We start from the raw sequence: 25,261 nt of genomic DNA on the forward strand, positions 1-25,261 counted from the left end.
GACCGAGTTACAGGTGCCTCCCTGCGGAAACCCCGGATCCGCACTTCATTTAGGAACTCGCCAGACACTATCTAAAGGACACTGGTGAGAACATGTGGCTTAACGTACCACCGACGCTCTCCTGCTGATTTCCCCTTACGTTCCTCACCCCGTGTTCTGGAATCAACCGAAGGCACACTGCACGGATTCCGACGGGGTTCCCACTGGCCGTTTCCCTAACGTCCGTAGCTCCTTCCGCCCCCGCCGCTCAGGCCTGGGCCTTACTTACCTTTGCTGCTGATGGTGTCGGCCCTGCGGCGGTTCCTAAACTTTGCTACAAACCATGTGCACCTGATAAGATATGCAAACAATATACAAATAATTCTGTTATTTATTTATTTTGAGTAAGAACGTGACCAAGAGGCTACCAGTGGCTCTGCATACAAACACGACACATTCGAGGTGACCCCACGCTTACAGAACATGATGCCATGTGCGCGGCACTGGCCACCCCCGCAACCTGACTGGACTCTGAGCACTGGAACCATACGAGCCACGGAGGGGTATCCAAAATGGGGAAAAGTGAAAGACCAGTGATCTTCCATTAACTGGAAAACTGGCCAACCAGCTAACTGGTAAAGAAACCGAGTACCGTTACCTTTTTCTTTAGTGGTAACTCAAGTAAGATTCCCCACGGGGCCGTGTATGGACACACGCACCCCCTCCAAAATCTCCATTTCATTTTTTCTATAATTTCCACTTCAAACGTTTTCCAGCAACCTTTGTCCTAAGTATTAAATAAAAGCTCAGGACACTGGTGAAGGATCTTCAGGGAAAGAAGGCTAGACAGTGCTAAGGATATGGCATGGTCCGGTTCAACCCAGGACACTCCGTTCAAACCCAAGAAGGAATCGGGCCCTCCTCGGGCAGGTCCTTAGTCTTTGTGGTTTTGAACGTGCTGGAAGAAGGGAGCCATGCTCCATCTTAAAGGTGGCAGGAAGTTACTCATTCTATGAATCGGGAGCACCTACTCTCTGCAAGGCACTTTACATTAGGTGCTGCAGGAGCTACCAAGATGAAGCAGACAGTTCCTGCCCTCGAGGAGCTTACAATCTAATAATGAACACTATGTACAGTGCAGAGAAGCAGCCCACTTTACTGGAAGCGGGGTATTCCAAGGAAAAGGTATTCTTATTCTTAAAAGTTTTATTTAAACACCAAAAGTCTAAAACACACCACCTAATCAGATGGTAAGAATTAAGAAACTATCTCCTTTCTATACCTTAAGCTTTTAGACGCCCGTTCTTTTTATTTAAAAAAATGTCCTATGTAAACATACATATAATTCAAAGCTGAGCACAAAGATTAGCACAGGCATTGGGTAAACATAAAATATCACTATACACAACATACTTTGTTTTCTATACAGTCTTATTTCTGTATAAACAGGTTTGATATTCATGTTCCTTTCATAAAGTACAAATCTGAGTCAAAGTCTTGAAGAAGACCTAATAATCCATTTTTGCTTTTCATTTTGCATTCGTACCAAAACCAAACCGCCCTAACCCCCACCAGCCTGTTCGGCAAATGTGAAACGGATAAAGTAGGAAGTGCTCAAGCCGTCACCACCTCTTATGTGGTCCAGTCCGACCACCTGACAGGGTCTTTCTATGCAAGTAACGGGAGTTCATGACGGTGAGGTGAGCAAATTTTGACTGCAAAGATCAACAAGATTTAGAGTTCTGCAATTTAAATCTTCCCCAACCCACTGACAACATTTCACCTGGACAGCCTACACCTTTATGCTGGCAGGAGAGCATCATCTTTCCTTTTTTTCAATTCCTGCCACGCCTGGAATGAATGGCACCCCCAAGTTGGAAATTCATATAATATTGCTCTGAATAAGCTGAGTAGGACCTCAGACTATATTAAGACACCCCCCCACCCCGGGTATAATTATAACTCAAAAAATGCAAGATAAGAAAAGCCGAATCACCGAATCAGATGAAGAGGTTGGGGGAGTCCTACACCAAAAGGACTAACTTCTTTATAGGATGTTTTTATAGTCATTCCCCCATTAAACTGATTGGTGTCCCCGGCAAGTTTTCAGAAACAGCCCTGTTCTAAAACAAAGGACACGTGCAGATGGGAGGCTGCATCCCGTCTACCAGACGCGGCCTGGCTTCAAGCCCTGATACTGATTTTGATCAGCGCCTTGGAAACGAGCTCCCCGTCTTCTGAAAACCCTGCTTTTTCATCAGGATAGTGATGCTACAGTACTTTAGATCGTTAGAAGCAACTCTAGATTCTGCAAATTGGACCTAATTTAACTTAAGGAGAGTCAGATTTCACCTGCTCTGTAATCATTTTAAATAGACGTGAAGCTCTTAAGTCCAAGAACCGTTTTCAGCTTCCAGAAAGGGCAGTTCCAAGTTTACTAACCATGAGATCTGAGACACAGCTTACTCTGCTTGAAGGTGCCGATACTTGCGCTAATAATGAAAATGAAAACGATTCAGTTAGATATTTTAGAGGCATTTTTAAAACGGACAGCCTGGAGGGGAAAGGTTCGATTCTCCAGACACCCTGTAGTCGTCCTGAACTGTTCACCTCCACCCACACAGGAAGGAAGCGTCTGAGCCTCACGGTATATTCGGGACCCGTTACTACGAGGAGCCACACGGAGGCCCACCACAGTCCATGGTGGGCTAACTGAGGACGTTCATTGATTCCTCTGGCTATTGGCTGTTTTTGCTGCCCCGTCTCTAAAAAGCAAAAGGGCAGGATCTACCTTTCCCTTAAAAGACAGGCCGGCTGACTTAACCAGCAGTTTTGCTTGTCAGGGACGTTGTTGGCTTGGGGAGGGCGGCGGGTAGTGGCGAGGAGCTCCAATTTAGCAGACTCTGGCCCCAAAGGCCAGCCAAGAGTTACTGAGCACTCTGCCAGGGAAATTAAGAGTTTTGAAGAAAACTGGATATAATTTACCAAGTTAACAACCAACACTCTTACCGTTAGAGAGAAAAACCACTGTGTGCTATCGTCTCTTTTAGGAAGGGAAACCTACTGTGTGATGTAATTTTTAGAAATTTTATCACTGATCTACTGTTCTTTCAAACATGAAATCTGCTAGCTCTGGACATGTCCTGAAGCTGAGAAAAGAAGAGGAAGGGAAATCAAGAGGACCTCACCAGGAAGGAAAAGCAAGAGAGAGTAGAGGGGTCAGGAGCAAGCAGGCTGAACAGGGCCTGGGATGGTAATCTTGGTTTCATTCCAGGAGCTGCGGTAATTCACCAAACTCTGAAGCAGTTTGTCTTTAGCTGCCAGGGGGGCAGGTATTTCATAAAACCAGCACTGTGTTCCTCTTAACAAGCACCAATAAGCACCAACTTCTGCTTCTTAGCTGATAGCGTTGTAATTACAACAGAAAATATTTTTATATTTATTACCCTTTAACGTTCCTTTCACCTAATTAACCTGTGACACTTGCGAATAGGTCCAACCCACATGCTTCCACATTAACATCCCCAAAACCTTCTTAGAGAGAAGCAGAAAGATGTCACACTCAACCACAAGCTTCGCCAGTGGTTCTAATAACTCCTGACACTGAAAAATAATTGGTAGTTTTGGCAGATGTAATAGTAGGTAGAGACTGCTTGAAGTCTGGGTGGTGGACACATGAGGATTTCAGAATGAATATCAAGCATAACAAGCTATCAATTTCTTATCTGGAGTAATGGGGACAAATTAACCCCAGGCAGAGAAAGCGTGATACAGGTGTGGATATCAGAGTCCCCGAATGCAACCGTGTTGTAGCTGAAAAGGTCTAATTGCTTACAGTCTTTGCTCCCGACTCCCAGGCAGCGCGGCAACTTGGCCTCTACCTACCATTTCTGCCGCTTCTGAAACCGTTCTTACAGTGACAGCGGAGATAAACTTGAAATCCACGAAACAGATCAGGCACATTTTAGGAAGCGTGGAGGGCATGACAAGTTTAAGCCAGGAGAGGCAGGGAGCTGGAAGATTCCGGGTGTCACCCCTGCTTTCCCAAAGTCCCACTGACTGGCACTCCATCATCGGGTGCATGGACCCTTAGTAAAATCAGAAGCCGGCTGTGTGTACGATGCTGCCATGCACGAGGGGGGCGGGCGGGAGAAGGGGGAGGTCTCCCCACTCCGGGCACAGAAACTCAGGCTGAGGTGTTGGGTGGATTTCAGAGTCTGAAGAATGCCTAGCCCCATGCAGAGAGAAGCCATGTTCTAGAAAAACAGTTGCCATGTTTATTCCTACAGCGACATACAAAATAATTCGGGAGACCCTTTTAGTTAACTGCCACGAGGTGAAGTTCCCCCAAAATGTACAACTGCTCTAAATAAGAACTTAATGTAAGTTTTAAATGGCAGCAGCACAGAATTCCCCAATAAGAACAACTCAAACACTGACCCTGATTAGGAACAAAGAATAAGGGACACTAAGCATCCCATGATTAGGACACTGTCATAATTCCTTGACATGATCTCCACGTTTACCGTCGTGGTTCCCGTGATGCGAGCAAGTGCAACCATACAGGCTCGGAGCTGTGCTTCTCATGATTCTAATGCCGCCTGCCCCTCTTTCTTGAAAACCAATTTAACGTCCTGGGCCCTAGAATCTGGGTCAACACTATTCCCAAAATGACCGAGATGAGCAAGATAAGCAGAAGACTCCAACAAATACAGAATTAAACCCAGAAGACAACACACGATTTGAATAGGAAACAGAAGACATGTCAGGCAGGCTGTTCGGAGGCCTGAAGGGCTCAGTGCCAGTGCCTGCGACCCCGCGGACACAGCGGCCCGTGGTCGTGTCCGGGAGTGTCCTGTCCACATGGCAAGGACAAACGTCTTTCACTGAGGAATCACAACAAAGGCAGGAATAAATGTTGGAATAAAGGCAAAACAGACAGCATGTAACAGGAGTGGGAATTTCACATTTTATACTCGCCATCCTCCTTCCCAGAAGTATGCACCATTTCCACACGCGTGCAGCACAGGCCTGTTGATTAGCACCAATCCCTAGGACGCTATTTTCGCAATCCAAGAACACTGTAATATCCGAATGTCCATCTTCAATTTTAGATTTTAAGACCAATTAATGCCTAATATCTCCTCTTAAAAGCCCACAGGAAAATACCTGTGTTATAAAACATCAAGGACCCTTGCTGAGAAGAAATTCCCAGGCTCTCGTCCACGGAGCCACACATACCTGGGGCAGCGGACCACAAGCACCTCCATGCTTGGGCTGCCCATCGCTTTCTGGAAGTTTTCTGGAAGTCTCTAGATGGACTGCACGTTCTTATAGAGGAGAGGGGATACAAATGAAATGTCTGGACATGTCAATATTAAAAACACTGAAAGTTTTAGGGAGAAAATAGTCTTTTTCTTCTATGTACAAATATCTCATCTGGGCTATGACAGTCAGTCGGAAGCAGGGAGGTGACATGGGTGAATGGGAACCCCCGACATCCTGGACATATTAAGGAGTTAGGACTGGAAATCTGATAATGTGGGAGCTCATCAAAAATAAGTCACAGTTATTTACTTACAAGAATCACCTGATTTTTTGACACATTAAAACCAACTTTAGTCTTGGCCTCAACCTCTTGAAAATACAGTTTTATGAGCATGTTTTCAGTACGCAGGAGAAACAAGAATCCGTGGGACACAGATCTGGGGCTATCTGTGGAGAACCAAGTATCAGGACCAAGCGCTGTTTTAGACGCTCGGAATGTCTGGGGGCACACCGAACACCAGTGACAGGTGATTTACACTCCGGGGAGCCACAAGGCAGTTCCAGATCAAGGCAAGCATTAAAGCCTAACTCGGTCCAGCAAGGCCCTTAGCCCAACTCTCTAGAAGAGATCATTCTGTTCCCAGAAATGATAGGGCATTCTTTTTGTTCAAGTTGCTTCAGTCAGAACACTTGAAAAATAAGTGTTCCTCACTGGGTAAGGAGTGGGGGGCTCGTGTTCCTCTCAGAATGACTTACAGTCTCTGCACTCAGTCGTTTTAAAGATCTCCTTTAGTCCCTGGAGATGGAGACTGTACTTCAGAAATGAGTTCCCAGGGCCCTATTTACACTCCTGAAGAGGGCCTTCCCACTCGAAGGCCAGGCTTAGCCAGCGCATCCCACGTCTTCAGGCCAGAGGGCATTTCCGCAACAGAGCATGTGCCCTTTCTAGCTCCCCACCACTGACGTTCAGAAGACAGGAGAATCGCAGAAAGGGCAGGGGCTTTGCAGTAACCTCTTAATCCAGTCAGGATCTGCGAGAGGAAGACAAGTGGCATTGAGTGTCAGCTTCAGAGAAGGCAGGCAGACGGGCTAAGCCCTGGCTGGGCTGCCGTGTAAAGGGACAGGCACCTGGGTCCGGCTCTGTGTTCTCAAAGCACTTGCTCCCACGTTCCAGACGAGGCTGGACTGAATCTGTGCTTCCCAAAGCTACGTGTGTGATGACATTTTCATCCCTCTGTGAGGGAACAGGAACATAAGGGTCATGAATCAGTGATTCATAAAGCTCAATTTATTCAGCTGAAAGGACTATACTTTGTTCTGAGATGATATCCTTCATACACTGTTAATGTGAAAATACTCTTTTATAAAATTACAGTAATGGTAATTTTTTAAATGCATGACTTGGAGCAGAACGTGAGTATACTGGGTCAACACCTTCTCCCCTTTAAGAAACTCCCCTGGTCTGTGAGCACCCTGTTCTACGACTGCCCTCCAGATCCCGCAGATTCTCTTCTCCCCCAAAACTGTATGTAGCTCAACTCAAAGTCAATTGGCAGGTGTGTTTCTTTGATTTGTCTCGATCTTTTCCTGATTTTTTGTCTAAATAGCATACCGACTCTCAATCGCAGTGAGTGTTTAGGTATTCCCCAAATTTGTTTCAAAATAATGCAGTAAGAGGAGAAAAATGAGTGGGTGACTATGGACGGAAACTAAAAGGCCATGAGCTTACAAGGGCTGAAGTTGAATAATGGGCATATAAGGGTTTTTACACTCTTTTCTCTACTTTTGTATGTGATTGCATTTTCCATGGTAACAAGTTAGAATACAAGCTGCCAACACTGACTTCTCAAAACGAGACAGCTTCAGCTGGTTTAGAGTAAAAATAAAAAAAGGGGGGCAGAGTTTTATGTGGAGTGTTTTCTGTTTTAGTTCATCGAGACCATAAATTTCCCCCAAACATGTCTAGTTAGCTCATTTGGTTGGGGTGCGATGTGACTGAGCCTCAGGTCATGAATCTGACGTTCGTGTGACTATTTAAGTCACTAACTCCTGGCTCGTGTCTATGATCTTATTTCAAACTCATCATCTCAGAAATGTGGGCTCTGTCACCGGAGCTATTAGGAAAGAGAATATAGACTAACCCGAAAAATCCCATCGTGGCTACTGGAAGAATGACCCCGAGTGCATATGCGAATATTCTGGCTTAGCAATGCTGTCCTTGTATACCTTATCATTTGCAGAACTTCCATCCAAATATAATCTCTATCTGCCATCTAAAACAAGCTCTGACATTTTCTTGAATGAATGATCTGTCTGCAGGGACAGAAGAGCAAACTGCTGCCCTCCTTACGCACTAAAATGCAACGTGTACTTTCACACGACCTATTCCAATTCTCATTTTTTAATGAGTTGTGGCTTCATGATCATGCTGTCAAGAGCAGAACGAGCCTGCTGACGGTCCCCAACGGCCTCAGGCGAAGCAGGGTGGAGCCCGACCCTCCTGAGGCTGGGAAAGCACTCACCGTCGGGAGCTGGATGGCGGGCGATGCTGTCGTGGAGCAAACACCTCCTGTATATCAAACTCTGGCAGGATTGGTAGGTTAAAAAGCACCTGAGAGAAGACAGACTGTATCATCAGGAGGAAGCCACAGACGGGTACTATCAAACCATACACTAACCAGGAAAGCATAGAAATAGTTCTCAAGTCCATGGCAACAGTGTAACCCTCTGCACAAAGCTGGCTAGACCTAGACCACACTTAGGAAGGGTCCGGCTGCTGAGCCAAGAGATACAAAGCTTCCAATCCAGTCACTGCAACTTCTTTTTTGGCCATTTGCAAGTCTGAGAAATCGTTTATTCTGCCCATGCTTTGAGTTTTTGACATGTTAAAAAAGATGAACGTGTATTATATGGAAAATTACTCTTGTATGTGATTTTTAAGATTAGGTATAAGCACTATCTTTAAGAGTCTGAGAGTACAGTGGGAAAACCTGAAAGATATAGAAGACAAAATTAATGGTACAAAAAATGAGTTGGGACATGAACAAATGTTCACAGGCTCAGCTCCATCCTGTGACCACTCACCACTGGGCATCCACCGGGACCAGGCTAGTGAGGGAAGGTGAGATGCTAGGAGATGGTAGAGAGTGCTCTGTGGGTTGTGTAGGTAAGGTTTCCCAAAAGATCAGTTTTTCAGCTGAGTAACTAAGGAGCAGAGAAATACAGAGAGGAAGGGGGTGGCGGGAAAAGAGTCCCAAGTAGGATTACCTCGAGTAAAGACCTGGGTACACAGAAGAAAGGCTATACCTGAGTGAGAGCAAGCACCCATTCTCACATGGAGAAATTATACCGAGACATTCTGGCACTAAGTCCATCCAGCAAACATGAAGATCATTTCTGTGAAGGAACCCTTCGAGAGACAACGATGCATAGTGGTGACACATGGGAACTCTGGAGCCGGACTGCCAGGCTCTCAGCTCTGCCAATCACCATCTATATGACTCTGGGCAAATTATTCATCTCCCCCAGGCCCCACTTTCCTCACCTGTAAAAACAGAAACGATCGCAGTGCCCCCATGCATGCTTGTTGTGCTCAACAGATGTTAGATGTTATTACTACAAGCCTACTACTACTACAAACTTGCTTCCCATTCTTCCCCTAAAAATCAAATTAGAAAAAAGCATAAGAACACAGTAAAAATCAGAAGAAATCCAAATATCTATCAATAAGGAAGTAAATAACAGAACATCTATACTGTGAAAACCTCTACAGCTATTAAAAATGGGATCTGGGGGCACTTGGTGACTCAGTTGGTTGAGCGTCTGACTTGATTTTGATTCAGGTCATGATCTCAGGCTCACGGCACCCAGCCCTGCGTCGGGCTCTATGCTCAGCAGGCAGTCTGCTCGAGATACTCTCTCTCTCTGTGCCCCTGACCCTGTTCACACCACACCCCTATAAAATAAATCAATCTTAAAAAAAAAGGGGGGGAATCTATGTAGTAATGTGAAAAAAAATGTTCACAATATTTTGAGAAGAGAATTGTCAAGTTGTTAAGATAGGATGTGTAGCAGGGTGTCTGGGTGGCTCAGTCAGTTGAGTGGCCGACTCTGATTTCGGCTCAGGTCATGATCTCAGGATCTTGGGACTGAGCCCCAGGTCAGGCTCTGCGCTCAGCATGAAGTCTCCTTGAAGATTCTCTCTCTCTCTCTCTGTCCCTCTGCCTCTGCCCCTGCTTGCATGCTTGCTCTCTCTTTTGAATAAATCTTAAAAAAAAATAAAAGACAGGATGTGTAGCACAATCCTGTTTCTGTTAAAAATAAATTTAAAATATTAAATGGGTGGGGAAACCTGGGTGACACAGTCAGCTGGGCATCTGGCTCTCGGTTTTGGCTCAGGTTGTGATCTCAGGGTCATGAGATTGAGCTGAATTGGGCTCTGCACTGACCGCAGAGTCTGCTTGGGTTTCTCTCTTCCTCTACCCCTCCCACTGAGTGCATGCACTCTCTCTAAAGTAAATATTTTTAAAAAATTAAATGGGTGCCTACCATGAACCAGGCATTGTTCTAGGAATAGCTGTGAAGAAAACAACAAAATTCCCTGTCCCCACAGAGCTTTCTCCTCCAGAGGAGAGGGAGAAACAAAAAGTACCACATAGGCAGTGGTGATGGCTGCTTGGGAGGCCGATAAGGCAAAGAAAAGCGACGGGAAACACTGGGAGGGCAGGGGATGCCAGCAGGGTGTTACAGCTCTAGCTCTAGCATGGCCATGAAGGAAGGCCTCATCGATAAAGGGACACTGAGGAAGCCATGTGGACACCTGCTGGGAGAGCAATCCAGGCAGACACCCTGAAGTAGGAGTGGTGTACCTGAGGAACAATGAGGCCAGTGCGCTGAGAGTGAGGTAAGCAAGGTGGAGAAACCTAGGAGATGAGATCAGAACGGGTATGGGGGCCAGGTTGTGTAGCTCTGATCACTAAAGGGATTTTGGCTTTTACTCATCAGAAATGGGCAGCCTCTGGAGAGTTCTGAGCAGGGAGGGGTGGAATGGATGAAGTCTTAACAGGACCACAATTGTGGCCACGTTGTGTACAGACTGGAAGGGGCAAGGAAGGCAGCAGGAGCACCTGCGGGGAGGGAACTATAATAATCTGGGCAAGAGAAGATAGTGTCTCGCACGGGGACTACAGAGGTGGAGGTAGCGAGAAAAGGCTGGATTCAAATTTGAAGTGCCTATTAATCTTCCAAGCAGAGACAGTGAACTGGGGGTCAGACATAAAAGTCTGGATTTAAGGGTAGAGCGGTTCAGGCTAAAGCTATCCATTTAAGCCACCAGCGTACAGGTATGTGACTGCCAAGGAAGTGCTGACAAAAGAAAAACAGGTTCAAGATGGAAATCAAGGAGATGAAAGAGAATCAGCAAAGACAACAGAGGAGGAGGTAGAGGCAGGGAGAAAACCAGGGGGGACTGTGTGCGGGAAGCCGGGAGATGATGGGGCTTCAGGGAAGAAGAGGGGGAGTGACCACCGGTGTCAAAGGCAGCTCACAGGTCTGTAAGATCTGAGCACCCCAAGATGCCCTCTCACAGTGAGACGGGACAGCGAGAGAAGGATGATTTCCACCTTAAAGCAAAAAAAGTGCATTCGCTCTTCTTTCATATTCCACTAGCTTAAACAGATAATACTTTTGTAATAGTTTTTAAAAATTTAATGCTACCTCAAAGGAAAACAGTATTACCAAAATAAAGAAATCCCTCTTGGGGCACCTCAGTGGCTCAGGTGGTTAAACGTCTGCCTTCGGCTCGGGCTGTGATCTCAGGGTCCCGGGATCGAGCCCCGCATTGGGCTCCCTGCTCAGCGGGGAGTCTGCTTCTCCCTCTCTCCGCTCATGCTCTCTCTCTCCAATAAATAAAATCTTAAAAAATTAAAAAAAAACCCCGCCTATCTTAAGCAGTAAAAAAAAAAAAAAAAAAAGCTCTTTAAAGAGTGTCCTGCCTTAGACTGATTAAAAAAAGCCTACATTTTGCTTTTTAACAGCAGCTTTTCTCCCACCTAGTGGCACAGACAACATGCATTTCGCATAAACACTTTAGAGGGGCTTGTGCTACACAAAACTGGAAAATGAGCAAAAGCAGGGTCTGGCGTAAAATGGCTTACCGGAGCCAAATGTGGCCATTGGAGCAGACTGCCTGTTTGCGATCCGTGAATGGCAAGATCTCTTTACACAAACTGCAGTGCTCAGGGAAAGTCTGTTTGTTCATCTTCTTTGAGATGTGTCCAATCAGCACCTAGTGAGACAAAGCAGTAGCAATGTTCAGCGGTCTGAGTGCGAGACTTCCTGCAGACAAAGCCTCCTGCCACGACGGAGGGATGAAAGCATACGCCGGGCCGTACACAAGCCAGGAGATTTGCATTTCCACATAGGCTGGTCATACTGTCTGGACGCGACCAAGCTAGACCCTCACCGTGTGTCGACTGGCTGAGAAGGATAAATTCATTCAGGGACCCTGTGACAACACGGTGAACCCCAACCACTAAAGGAAGAACTGTTCTGAAAACCAAAATCTTATCACTTGCCTTGTTTTAGCAGCTCCTGAAACATGGAGTTCAGAGTTCTGTTGGAAAACAAAGTATTTAGCTCTTCTTTATAACGTATTGACTTTAAGAAGGAAAAAGATCATCTCTATGGGCCAAGTATTATGTGAAATACCAACTTTGTAGAATTGTACAAATATCCATTCTTTAAGAGAGGCTTACAAAGTACAAATATAATCAGGATTAAAAAAGAAAATTTCCCTTTCTGATAGCCCCAAGACCCACGACCAATCTAGCCTAGCAGCCTGCAGCCTGCGATCCACTGAGCCTCACTGCAGAAGCAGGGTGGGCCCCGCTGTGGCAGCAAGTGGTAGAGAGAGAGGTCGACAGGGCGGGCTCTAGACCCTGACCCTACTTCAGCTTTGCTTTTCTGTTTTATTAGGATTACACCACTTTAAAAACGAAAGTCTAAAAAACAATCTGTTTCATTATTTTGTTGAAAAAACCTTCCCTGGCTACATCATTTGGAGGAATGGGAGACACCAAGCCTCAAGAACTCTCATCTTAAAAAAAAAAAAAAGAACTCTCATCTTACTAGGAGATAATGTCCTTCGAGGTTTTTAATCCATTTACACTTAAGTTCTTGTGAAAGAACTCTCTACTTCAACCATTCACTAAAATTAGTTCACTGAAGTTTTGAAGGTATCTTAATAGCTCAGAAGAGTGTCTTACGTACACTGTATATAATTTACAAACCTAAAGCCCATTGGCTTTTGGTTTTTTGTTTTTTCAGCCTTAAGAATTCTAATTTATGGTCCCTTCCAACAGGGATTTTGCCATGACACAATCTGCTTAGAATTCCTCCAGGAGAGATGCACTAAAATTTTACACGAGGAAGAACTGCTTCTATGTGCTCTCACTAGCCTCAACCATGCAGGCCCACCTGTGTTAGTATAATTCACACATCCCCAGAGGGGGAGACATTATTCCTTCCAAGGGGCAAATACTGGTTCTTGGGGGGACAAAAATTCTTACCCTTTTTAGGCATAAAGTGCATTTAAGTATGTATCACAAATATATACAAAATATAGCTGTATTGTTATTAGAATGTCACAGGCAGGGCGCCTGGGTGGCTCAGTTGGTTGGGCGACTGCCTTCGGCTCAGGTCATGATCCTGGAGTCCCGGGATCGAGTCCCGCGTCGGGCTCCCTGCTCGCCAGGGAGTCTGCTTCTCCCTCTGACCCTCCCGACCCTCCCCGCTCTGATGCTCTCTCTCTCTCAGTCTCTCTCTCAAATAAATAAATAAAATCTTAAAAAAAAAAAAAAAAAAAGAATGTCACAGGCAGGAACAATTAGGAAAAAAAGCCTAAAAACGCTGGGCGGGGGCGGGGGGAGGGGGGGGGAGAGGGGGGCAGTGGTGGCGATAATAAAAACTGTTGGTCTAACTGCACCCACACACCAGGCTGAGAATCTCAGAAACAATTCATAATTACTAGTACATCAATGCACTAGGTTTGAAAAGGTTCATTTTATGCACATAGTGGGATTTTTTAAGACATGAAATGCAGTGTTTCTAATCAAAACTCGGTTATATCAATAAGCAGAGGTACCATCTTCCCTTCTTTAAACTAGCTCTGCCGGGGCCCTGTCACTATGCTGGTGGTTCCCGCGCTCATGCCACACGTGGACAAGTACCTAAACCATTCCCGCCAGCTCCCACCACATATTTCCTAAAATGTTTTGTCAATCTTCCACTGACTCTTGTAATATTCCTGCTAGGTCCTGTGAAAAATGACCACCAGGAAACTCTTCTGCACGATTCAGACCACAATGAAACAATTTTTAAAAGCTGACTTTCAAAGATGAAAAGTCAGTTACATGAAAGGGACATCGTAACTATTCTTGAGATTACTGCAAATATCCTGTGACTAATGATTTTAGGGGTGGACACACACACACACACACATGCACACACACACACAATTTTCCGATAAGCAAACGCAACAAGGAATTTGTGAGTGGTTTAACATTAGGCACGATGATATTTTAATTTATTACCTTCAATTTTAAGTAAGACTCTAGGCAGTGAGAATAAGTGCCATAACAATAAAAAGGAACACACACTTTTGTGGTTTTGAATATTTTAGTATAAACTATGTTCCTTGCAACACAAGTTCTTCAGGTTTATTTTTATTTTTTTTGTTGCTGTTCTTCAGGATTTTAGCAGCTGTTAGTTCACAAAGAAAGGTTCCCTGATGTCAGGATAACAACGAGCTACAGAAAGTTAAATGGTGTCTCTTCTGCAGGAATTCTCAGAATCCTTAGAAGGCTAAGGGATACTGGGAACCTCGAAGAGGAGGACAGAGTATACAGCATTTCCTCAAGCTCGGAATCCTAGTGTTCTATCAGGAACTTGAATTCTGTGGAATACATTTTGGATAAGACTCTAAGATGCTTCTAAATCAAAATAAAGATTATGCCCAGGTTTGTAAAAACATTATGAGTAATAATTTGCTTACTTTAACATGCCCTCCCTGACTACATAAAAAGATCTCAACTCCTCCCAAGTGTGACCAATCCCTGTGCTACCTCCAATCCCCATTCTTCCAGAACCTTTTGCAAAAAGGAAGGGAAGAAAGCACGGTATCACCCTACCCCTGCTGTGACCGCCCAATCACATACTACTTGCTAACTGAAGCCTCCTCCAGCTCATCCAGGGCCTGGGGAATCTCAGCCCATAAACCCTGCCTATCAATAAAGGCCATGGTGAGAGGAAGAATCAAAATATTCTTTGTGTGATTTGAATGTGTCCTCTGCATTAATCTATGTTTCCTATTTATTCTCCTGCACCTCATGCCAATCAACTACCTACAAAATATCAAAGCAAAAGTTGGGTTAGGAATGCCACTTAGACCATTTCTCCCACATGAAGGAAGCAGACCTTTTACAGTTTTAGTGTTTTCTGCTAAGAAAATACCTACCCGTGCTGTTCGGTCATCATACTCCTCGTCAGACATCAGGAAGTTACAGAGGCCCCTGGTGGGGATGCTAGTGTTCTCTGTGATCCAGGTGTGCAGGTACACCTCACCTAAGACTCGCTTCATGTGCTCCCTGGTCAAGTGCATTTCCACAGCTTCAATTTTCCCTTGGATCTCCAGGAGCTTCTCTTCCATTGGCTCACGGCCCCCGGCATCTCCAGCCTGGGTCAGGGAATCGTCGGTGGGGTCCTCCGGGTCGCCCTCTCTGCTCCGCTCCTGCAGGCCCTGCCTATTCGCCTGTTTGGAAGATGTGCCTTCCTCCTGCTGTTCTTCCTCAGCATTGCCCATTCCAGGGGAGTCTACTAATAAGATTTTGGAGTCCTCATGGGTGGGTTTCCATAATGCTTCTGAAGGGGTTTTCTGCATTGACTGATATAAAATCCTCAGGAGGAAAAGTTTGAAACGCCAAAAATAGGTGGCCCCGCTGCTTTCAATCTTTTTTTCCAAAGCTTCTTGTAAAAATTGAGGGATATGTTTATCTTTTAAAATCTTCCAGCGTACAAGATCTATTAAATCTACCTGCTTGAAGAGATTTTGAACTGAAGATTCCAGGAGCTGAGCAGCTGCCTCTTCAAAGGTCTTGAGAGTAACAAACTGGACCTGGTGGTTTTTGTTCACGGGATGGAGGCCGTTGACCATGCCCTCAGTTGTAATGACGGCCAGATATGCGCCGCAGGGGCTCACTGCTATCCCGTGTGTCCTCACTGAGCCAAACACATCTGAGAGTTTAATTAACTGGTGTTCAAACTTTAATGCGACATCGGTGAAAATGGGAATCAGCTGCCTCACCTTCCCATCACTGGAACAAGTATATACTGTTCCATTCTGCTTGTCTGCAGTCATGGAGACAATCGGCAGTGAGTGAAGGCCTGTGACATGGGAATTGTGGACATTGAGACCTGCTTTGGAGATCAGAAGAAGACACCAAAACACATAGGATCCTCTCGCAGCCACCACTAAGCTACAACTACACTTCTGGTAAGGGTGATAAAGCGGAACACATTTAATGCTGTGCACTGGCAACTGGTCCATTTCTTTCCACAAGACAACGGGCTGCCTTAAAGTGAAATAGCCTTTCACTGCTTTGAGATTGACAGGAAGAATTTTTACAGGTCCAAAAGCACTCCCCACAATAAGGCCGCTCATTTTCCGATTATTGTGCTCATATTCCCACCAAAACAAAACACTAGGAGAGTTGATGCCTGACTCAATCGTGTTGCACGAAGAGATGGATTCCTTTCCTACAAAGGGCAGCTGAAACTGCCACACAGCAATGTTACCGTTCTCAAAGAGGACTGCCAGGAGCACACTGCCCACATCCCGGCACTCGTTGTTATGCTTGACCTGCTGAGTGGTACAGATGCCCGACCACTCCATTCTGACCGGTGTCTGCATGCTGTGTCTCCTCTGAAACTCCGCGAAGTCCCCGAGGTTCCCCTCTGGAGCCTCATTTTTAGAGAGCCTGTAACTGGTCTCATAAAGACGTTCTCCATAAATCTCAGTCAGATCAACCAGCTGGACCCACTGTAGTCTGTTGAGGTTAGCCTGGATGGTCAGGCGATTGTCCATGGTCAGTGCTGCCAAGAGGCACCTGCCATTTGCATCGCAACCCATGGGGGACCAGCTAGTATACTTGAATCCCCTCATTGGTGGCAATGCCTTCCCCTCAGGGTTGAACACCCTATCCAACATGAAAGTCTGACTGACTGTGGGGTCTTTCGAGGTGGCAAATTTCTCCTTACACTCAGCAACCTCTGCTTTTGAGCCAACCTGAAAAGAAGAGATACGAAAACTATCAGATAAATACTGCACTCTAAGAGGAATACATTTACATTACTTAGGGTACTAACTGATTAATCAGTATTAACTGGGTCAGAATTTTGTATCAATCCTGTTAATTTTGAAAGACACGCATTTAAAAGATCAAGTACATGTCTGAAAGTTAAGGAGTACTTACTCAGGAAGTAAAAATTTTTTCAAGGATCAGAATAAATGTTGCCATTATTCAAAGCCTGGTTCCCACATTCTTCTTAGAACTGCCATAATAAGCAATAGCCATGACAGAGATGTACTTGATCCTTAAGAGTCAACAGAGCATTTAGCTGAACTAGTCACAAAACCATAAACATGTTCAGTATTCATTAAAACACATACCCATATACATCTTTGATACAATTGGATATTTGGATTTTTACAAGGTCTTTGTGATACAAACGTGAGCTTTAAGTTTCTATTTAAAATTTCACTTAGAAACTATGTTGAAAGCCAACTCCCAACCACTCTGTCCACTGTTTGTATAGAATAATGTCCACTCTGATTAGACTACTTGCCATTTCTTGAGTATTCCCTCCTTGGGCTCCCTTGGGCCCCTTGTCTGGAATGCTGTCTTCCTATCTAAATCCCATCCATCCTACCAGGTCTAATTCTCTCTCTGAAGCCTTCTGAGATCTTTCTGGCTTTCACCCATCTCTCCCTTCTCCAAGTTTGTGACACATATCAGCACTGCTGTTTATTTAGTGCCTGGGTGTACAATGGCAAGCTCTTTAAAAAGATTTTAAAGGGACATTAAAAACAAAGAAAGAGATAAATGACCAAAAGAAAGAGATCCAGAGCCAGGAAGGTTAAAGCCAAAACAAAGCAGAAGTCAACTGAAGTATGTCTTCTGATATGTGCAAAGCAGGAAGAGGAAAGCACTTGACCCTACTATCTTTAGAGATATTGATCCAGAGAAAGAAAGCAGAATCTTTCAGATTTAGTGACAATCTCCTTTTACATAGAGGCTGATCTTCAAACTGGAAAGGGTAGTTATTACATGATTACAAAGGAATTCAAGCCTAAGACATATATGGATACAATAAAAGTCACGCTAAATGAGTTTAAGTCCCCAAGCCCAGAGGAATTACACTCCAGGACACAGGATAAACTTTGAAGATGTTGAACTCCAAATGACTGACTAGTCCTTGATAAAGCTTGGATAACTAGGAATGTATCAGAAAACCAGAATACAATAAACAGTTGTATGGCTCAGCTCATTTTTAATGGCTCAGTCATTAAGTGTCTGCCTTCGGCTCAGGTCATGATCCCAGGGTCCTGGGATCAAGCCCTGCATTGGGCTCCCTGCTCTGTGGGAAGCCTGCTTCTCCCTCTCCCACTCCCCCTGCTTGTGTTCCCTCTCTCGCGGTGTCTCTGTCAAATTAAAAAAAAAAAAAAAACTTTAAAATATCCCCTAAATGGAAAATAGATAACAAATATTACAGACCATTAAGCCTGCTAGGAAATAAAATCCCTCAGTTGTTAACAATGAAAGGTTTGTGAAGTGCCTGGGTGGCTCAGTTAGTTAGGTGTCCGACTCTAGTTTCGGCTCAGGTCATGACCTCAGGGGTTGTAGGGTTGAGTCTCGTGTTGGACTCTGTGCTCAGCGGGGAGTCTACTTGGGATTCTCCCTCTTCTTCTCCCCCAGCACAGTCGCATACGCTCTCTCTCTATTTTGGGAAGAGAAAGCATGGGGGGGGGGGGGCGTGCAGAGGGAAAGGGATAAACAGACTCCCACTGAATAGGGAGCCTGGAGCCAGATGCCAGGCTAGATCCCAGATCCTGGGATCATGACTTGAGCCAAAGGCAGATGCTTAACTGACTGAGCCACCCAGGCGCTCCTAAACAAACAAATCTTAAAAAAAGAAAGAAAGAAAGAAAGAAAAAGAAACATTTGTGTGGACAGAAGTGATCCTTAGAAACCAGCATAGGATAATCGGAAAAATCTAATCTTACTGTCTTTCTGCTGAAACTGCTAAGTGACATAATAAGCATAGAAAAGTAAATAAAAAGTTATCTGACAAATGAATGAGATGACTAACTTTTCCTAAAGTGTGTTACGTAGAACACTACTCCCCTAAATTGTCCCTTGAAAAAGAGTCCTGTGGCCAAATAAGTCTTGGGAACGTTGTATGTTACACATCATTTCTCCTTGAAGGGTCTCAGGAACACATTAAATGCCTTGGCCAGGGAGCTGCTGACTTAACCAGAGTTTTCCAAACTTTTTTTTTAAACAATAGAACCTTGTTGGGTAGTGTCATCCTGTATTATCCTAAAGAATACTCTGAAAATGGTGTCTTAGGCAGTATATCTTGATTTAGAAAGGCATTTAAGGTAGCCTCTTGGATACACTAATGGACATGCTGGAGAAAAACAGACTGGAAAGCCCAACTAAACAGAGGTGCAGCTGGCTAGCCTGTTAACAAAATAATGCTAATCAAAGCCCAGAGCTTTGTATGGGTAGATAAAATTTGAAATATGACAGAATGAAGCCTAACATCTGAAAATCTGTGCTATGATGCCAGACTACCTGGGTTCAAATCCTGGCTCTATCACACACTAGCTCTGTGACCCTGCACAAATTACTTAAACTTTCTGGCCCTAATTTTCTCATTTATAAAAAGAGAACAATAATACATGTCTCATAGCATTAGGAAAGTTAAATAAGTCAATATATGTAAAGCATCTTTTAAGTAGGCTCCATGCCCAACTTGGGACTTGAACTCACCACCCTGAGATAAAAAAGTCCTTACTGGCTGAGCTGCCAGACACCTGTAAAGCATCTATTAATAAGTGTCAATAAATGTTAGTGATGAGGAGGAGGAGCAGAAGGAGGAGGATAAATACTCTCTGGGAATTAAGTAAAAGTTAATGAGACCTAATAAAAGTATGTAAGATGCAGGGTAGATATAAAATTGTCCACCAAATAAAGGGTAGATATAAAAATCACCAAATCTTATAACACTGTATACTAAGCAATAACCCTTAGAATAGGTAAATTTACTACAAATAAAAGCTACTCTAGAACTAAAAGTAAACGTCACAGGACCTATAACCCGAAATAGCAGCAGAGGGTGAAATAAAAGCAACCCTTGGTCTCACTCACCATAGGAAGAATTCTTTTTCTTTTTTCTTTTTTTTTTTTTTTAAAGATTTTATTTATTTATTTGAGACAAGAGAGAATGAGAGACAGAGAGCATGAGAGGGAGGAGGGTCAGAGGGAGAAGCAGACTCCCCGCCAAGCAGAGAGCCCGATGCGGGACTCGATCCCGGGACTCCAGGATCATGACCTGAGCCGAAGGCAGTCGCCTAACCAACTGAGCCACCCAGGCGCCCCATAGGAAGAATTCTTGACAGGATAGAGAGCAGCTTGGATTTAAACAGGGAAAACCTGAATAGTTTTGTGTAGTAATTTCTCATATATTAGTTTGAATGAGTACACTGCCCCTCCAAGTCTCCATGTCACAAAACCAGCCATCAAATTTAAACACGTACTGAGATTGGCCAAGGAGCACATCACATAGGAGTCCAGCTCCCAGAGGACCACACCCAGCCAATCATTTAATTATATACTATCCTGTTTCCAATTGGCCACTATTACTACTAATAGCTAATTCCTTTGTAAGCACCTAATGAACAGAAATTCACTTGAAGCTGTTCTACAAGAAGCTTCTTGAAGGTAGGAATAGGATTCCAAAGACAGTCCATAGTTATTTAACTTAATGTGGATGGAGTTAGTACTTTCTCATGCTCCTAACAATTTATGCAGACTAAAATTAGTTATACAAATATTATTAGAATTTGGGACTGTATCCAATTAGATGATTCGCTAAATCAGCACTCCAATGGGAAGAAAAATTACAAATTATTCTTAAATCACAATTTTATTGCTTTTCATATCATTCACTTATATCAGTCTCCTTGATATCATAAACTCAGTGTCCAGGACAGTAACTTGCAAATAGCAGATAATATTTGAACTATTTTATGTAACTGCGTATTTTCTTGAAATTCTTAATCTAAATAATGGGGTCATAGAGCAAAAGCTTCAGAGGAGCGGAGCATCTAGCCTTCTAGCAGGGCCATACACTAAATTGATCCAGGCTGCAGAATGGCCACCTTTCATGTCAGAGCAAAGGCAAGCTGGACAGTTCTGAGCAGCTTAAATCCCTAGGCACTGCCAAAGGGTAAAGCCATCAAAGTACTGATACAGACTTCTTTACATTCCTACCACTGCAGCCCAGATTTACGCGACAGAGGCCTCTTTCAGAATTGCAGGGACAACTCCGCATTCATTCACCAAATGGTCCTAGTCTAGGAAGACTGCTAACTGATGGATGGTTTGTGTGATGCGCATACCAAAGAACAGTACAGGAGGGGAAGATGCCACTAATTAACTTTAGGCAGGCTATCTACCAATTACAAGCAGAATACAAAAGATTTCCTATTACTTATTAGACAGTTGTACAACCAATGAGAGTCCCAATTTTTATCAGAATATTATGGATATCTCATATCCACAGCTACAGTATTAATCCAGACCCTTATTTCTTCATACCTGCATGACCAAATTTATTACTTTGCGTATTTACAGGCTGCAAGACACTGTACTAAGTGATTATCTGCGTGTACATATATGCGCATCTATATATGCACATACATACATATATGTATTTAATCCTCCAAAAAGTCTAGGGGCCCCTGAGTGGATCAGTTGGTCAGGCGTCAGACTCTTGATTTTGGCTCAGGTCAGGATCTCAGGGTCATGAGATCAAGCCCCATGTCAGGCTCCATGCTGGGCATGGAACCTGCTTAAGATTCTTTTCCTCTCCCTCTGCCCCTCCCCACCCCTTGTGCACATGCATTATCTCTTTCTCTCAAAAAAAAAAAAGTCTAAACAACACAGGTTTTATCATCCCCCTTGTACAGACAGGCCTATCCTGCTATTTTGTGCCAAAGCCCAAATTTGTACCCTCTATTTTATACTGACCCCAATAATTGTTTTCTTGCCTCTAGGCCCACCAGATTCATATTCCTGAACCATCCCAGGCCAGTCCATGCTTATGAAACTGTTACAGCACCTTTGGGCTTCCTAAATTGAAGCCAACTTCTTCAGACTGACCTTCCTACGTTCCCAAATTGGCCTTACCTCACTTTCTCTCTCTAGAAGAGATCGTCTGTTAATCCATCATTACTTACATAAACAATAAAGTATGCCTGTAACTTAATTATGTAGGTGAATAAGATGGACAACTCATTCCTGTTACCTGGATGCCCCTTTCCTCTGCTCCTCTTACAAAACAAATCCTACGTTCTTTCAGGTCTCCTTCAGATTCACCACCAGATAACATTCCCTGATGTAAGTGCCTCCCCTCACTATTCCTTCCATTCTTTAAATTCTCTCTGCTAGGGGCGCCTATGTGGCTCAGTCGGTTAAGCATCCTGACTCTCAGTTTCAGCTGAGATCACGATCTCAGGGTCGTGGGATTGAGCCCCTCGACAGGCTCTGTGATGGGCATGGAGCCTGCTTAAGAATCTCTCTCTCCCTCTGCCCCTTCCCCCCCCCTTAAATAATCCTCTCTGCTGGGGCGCCTGGGTGGCTCAGTTAAGTGTCTGCCTTTGGCTAGGGTCATGATCCCAGGGCCCTGGGACAGAGCCCCAAATCGGTCTCTCTGCTCAGCAGGGAGCCTGATTCTCCTTCTCCCTCTGCCTGCCGCTCTGCCTACTTGTGCTTTCTCTCTCTCTGTCAAATAAAATCTTTAAAAAAAAATTTAATTTAAAAAAAAAGAAATTCTCCCTGTTAAAGCATTAAATCTGGACCACATTGGACACACACACTTAGTTTTCTCTAGTTCATGTACACATGAACATCCTTAGAAATGGTAAGAATGTATCTTTTAAAGCCCCTTTCTTCTGCCTCCATCCATTTCTCAATTTCACAGTATTACCAAGATCCGTCTACCTGATGTGATTATACTCGAACCAATTTGTTCATATCTTCTCCAAGATATTCAGGGTTTAGTCATATCAGTCTACCAGTGATTTAACTCAACAACGAATTGTTTAAAACTTTCATGTGTGCTTAAAAAAAAAAAAAAAAAAAGTGGTGTGGGCTCCCTATACCGTACCCACAGCTAATGATTCATATTTAAAATGGCAGTGCAGGGGCACCTGGGTGGCTCAGTTGGTTAAGCGACTGCCTTCGGCTCAGGTCGTGATCCTGGAGTCCCGGGATCGAGTCCCGCATCGGGCTCCCTGCTCGGCAGTGGGGAGTCTGCTTCTCCCTCTGACCCTACCCCTCTCAAGCTCTCTCTCTCTCTCTCATTCTCGCTCTCAAATAAATAAATAAAATCTTTAAAAAAAAAATGGCAGTGCAGAAAAAAAGTTTAAAAACCTTTCATTTTCACATAAACAACATTCTCTGGGCATAGATATATACCTTTATAATGCTTATCACTATCTGATATTACAGTTGTACACGGCTCATGACTTGCTAAAGAATGTAAGCTCCATGAGGGCAGGAACTTGGTTTTGTACACTGCTTTATTTCCAGAGCCTAGATCAGCACCTAGCTGATACGTGGGGCTATTCAAATATCTGCTAAATGAGTGAACATACACTCTCTATAGCTCACGTGTACGCATAAAGATTTACAAAGGAGACAGGGAAAGTTTTTATACTTTTTTTTTTTTTTTAAAGATTTTATTTATTTATCTGAGACAGAATGAGAGAGAGAGAGAGAGAGAGCACATGAGAGGGGGGAGGGTCCGAGGGAGAAGCAGACCCCCCGCCAAGCAGGGAGCCCGATGCGGGACTCGATCCCGGGACTCCAGGATCATGACCTGAGCCGAAGGCAGCCGCTTAACCAACTGAGCCACCCAGGCGCCCAAAGTTTTTATACTTCTAAGCCACAAATGAACGATCTGATTTACTCTTTGGGCAAAAAAATAAACTTGAAGACAGTGATACTGAAACAGTAAAACTAGGAACCCTAAAGTTCTGAAGGCCAACTTAATTTATACGAAGCTGAAAACACTACATCTACAGAGGCCTTGAAGTTTAAGAACCGCATTTATTTCCAAAAGCTTTCCTTGTCACTCCAATCCCAAAGATTTTCCGCTATAAAAGAAAAAACTGGACTACCCAGCTGCTCAAGGTGAGAAGGAACAGTCATATAATAAAGTCGCCAAGGTAGCTGAGGCAATGAAAAGGACCAAGTTTTCTTCTCCAAAGCAGAAGAGGCGCAAGAGGAGGGCACGTCCCCGTGAACAAAGCCAGACAAGGGCCTCAGGGAGTCGATTCCAGACAATAGGAGCAACCGCAGAGGCAAGGTCTGGGGCTGGGTCAAAGGGGGTGGAGTCTCCGAAAGCACCAGGGAGAGTCACCAGCGCCAGCCGCGGGGCGGGCGCCGGGGCGAAGGCAGGACCTGGCTGCGACGAAAGCTCCGGGGATACCTGTGTGCGTCGGAAGGGGGTGGGTGATCTGGAAAACTGGGCGCCAACGGCCGCGAGAATTTTTGTTTTTTAAAATACGGCGACCCCAACGCCTCAGCCCCAAGCTCTGGATGCGACGCGGGGAATCGCTGGTAGGCGCAGGCCAAGATCCCCCAGGGACCGGTAACGCGGCCGCGGGCGGGGGGCAGAAGGAGCCCCCAGGGCTGGGGCGCAGGGGGCGACTTACTTTGAGGAGGCAGCTGCTGAGAGGAGCGGGCACCGAGGTGCGATGGATAACCAGGTCCTGGCCCGGGTTGTGCACGTCGCAGATGAGCTCCAGCACAGCGATGCTGCGGGCCGTGGACACGGACACGCGGTGGTCCTCGGACCAGGCCAGCGGCTCCAGGCCGCTCACCGCATATTGCAGCCGCACGGCCGGCTCCCGCCGAGTTACCAGGAAGCGGAACGCGGCACTGGGCCCGGGGGCCGCGTCTGCCGCCGACTCCTTCCCGCCCGCCTCGCCGCCCCCCTCGCCCTCCTCCTCCTCGGGCGGCGCAGGCCCGTCGGCCGCGGGGCCCACCCGGGCCTCGTCGGCGGAGCTCATTTCCCCTCAAGGGCAGAGGCCGGATTCCGGGGCGCGCCAACCCCGCGCCGCCGTCCCGTTGCCGCCCCTGGCGCCGCCGCCGCCGCCGCCGCCGGCCCCCAGCGCCCTCCGCGGCGGCTTTCTCCCCTCAGGCCCGGAGCGCCGCCGAGCCAGGAAGGACCCCGCCGTTGCTAGGCGACCCAGCCCTGCCAGGTGGCCAAGGCGCCGCCTGTCCAGAAAGCGAGCCTCCTCCGCGGGCAGGACGGAGCCGCGCCCGGACTCGGCGGAGGTGCTCGAGGGGAAGGGGGCCTCGAGGGCTCCGTCTCCGGGCGACCGAGCCCCAGGCCCCTGTAGCGACCTCCGGGTAACTGAAGTGCCGAGGAAGCGGCGGCTAGGTGGCACGCGGCCCCTTGTTTCTCAGAGGCACTCAGAACTTCACTAGCATGAGCTCCAGGGCTGGGTGGCATGTGGCATCGCCCGCCGCGGGCCAAGCCGCGAGGGACGCCAGGAGGAGCGGCCACCCAGTCCGGGGGCCCCGGCGCCGCGGCCCCTTGGCCCTCCGGGACCCGGAAGGGGCGCGGCCGCAGGCGCCGGCGGGGCACCTACGCGGGGTCC

General features: G+C 45.7%; 1 protein-coding gene across 3 annotated transcripts; it reads right to left on the bottom strand.

Annotated features, from left to right (window-relative positions):
- Positions 1–361: 361 nt before the first annotated feature.
- GTF3C4 (general transcription factor IIIC subunit 4) lies at positions 362–25,147 on the bottom strand. Of its 3 annotated transcripts, XM_035015545.1 has the most exons (5): positions 24,311–24,765; positions 14,762–16,588; positions 11,403–11,533; positions 7,770–7,858; positions 362–6,278 (listed from the first exon to the last, which is right to left on the bottom strand). In XM_035015545.1, exons 1-5 carry the CDS (start codon positions 24,665–24,667, stop codon positions 6,214–6,216), a joined length of 2,469 nt encoding a protein of 822 aa, XP_034871436.1. In that variant the 5' UTR covers positions 24,668–24,765; the 3' UTR covers positions 362–6,213. The 3 variants fall into 3 exon arrangements, with proteins under 3 accessions (XP_034871436.1, XP_034871437.1, XP_034871438.1); XM_035015546.1 differs by lacking the exons at positions 362–6,278; positions 7,770–7,858 and adding an exon at positions 8,066–8,905 and having other exon boundaries at positions 24,311–24,769; XM_035015547.1 differs by lacking the exons at positions 362–6,278; positions 7,770–7,858 and adding an exon at positions 11,823–11,860 and having other exon boundaries at positions 11,471–11,533; positions 24,311–25,147.
- Between the last annotated feature and the right edge of the window lie 114 nt (positions 25,148–25,261).

Source organism: Mirounga leonina, unplaced genomic scaffold, assembly GCF_011800145.1.
Source record: "Mirounga leonina isolate KUSES-001 unplaced genomic scaffold, KU_Mleo_1.0 Mir_170, whole genome shotgun sequence".
In the NCBI taxonomy this organism is placed as follows: domain Eukaryota; kingdom Metazoa; phylum Chordata; class Mammalia; order Carnivora; family Phocidae; genus Mirounga; species Mirounga leonina.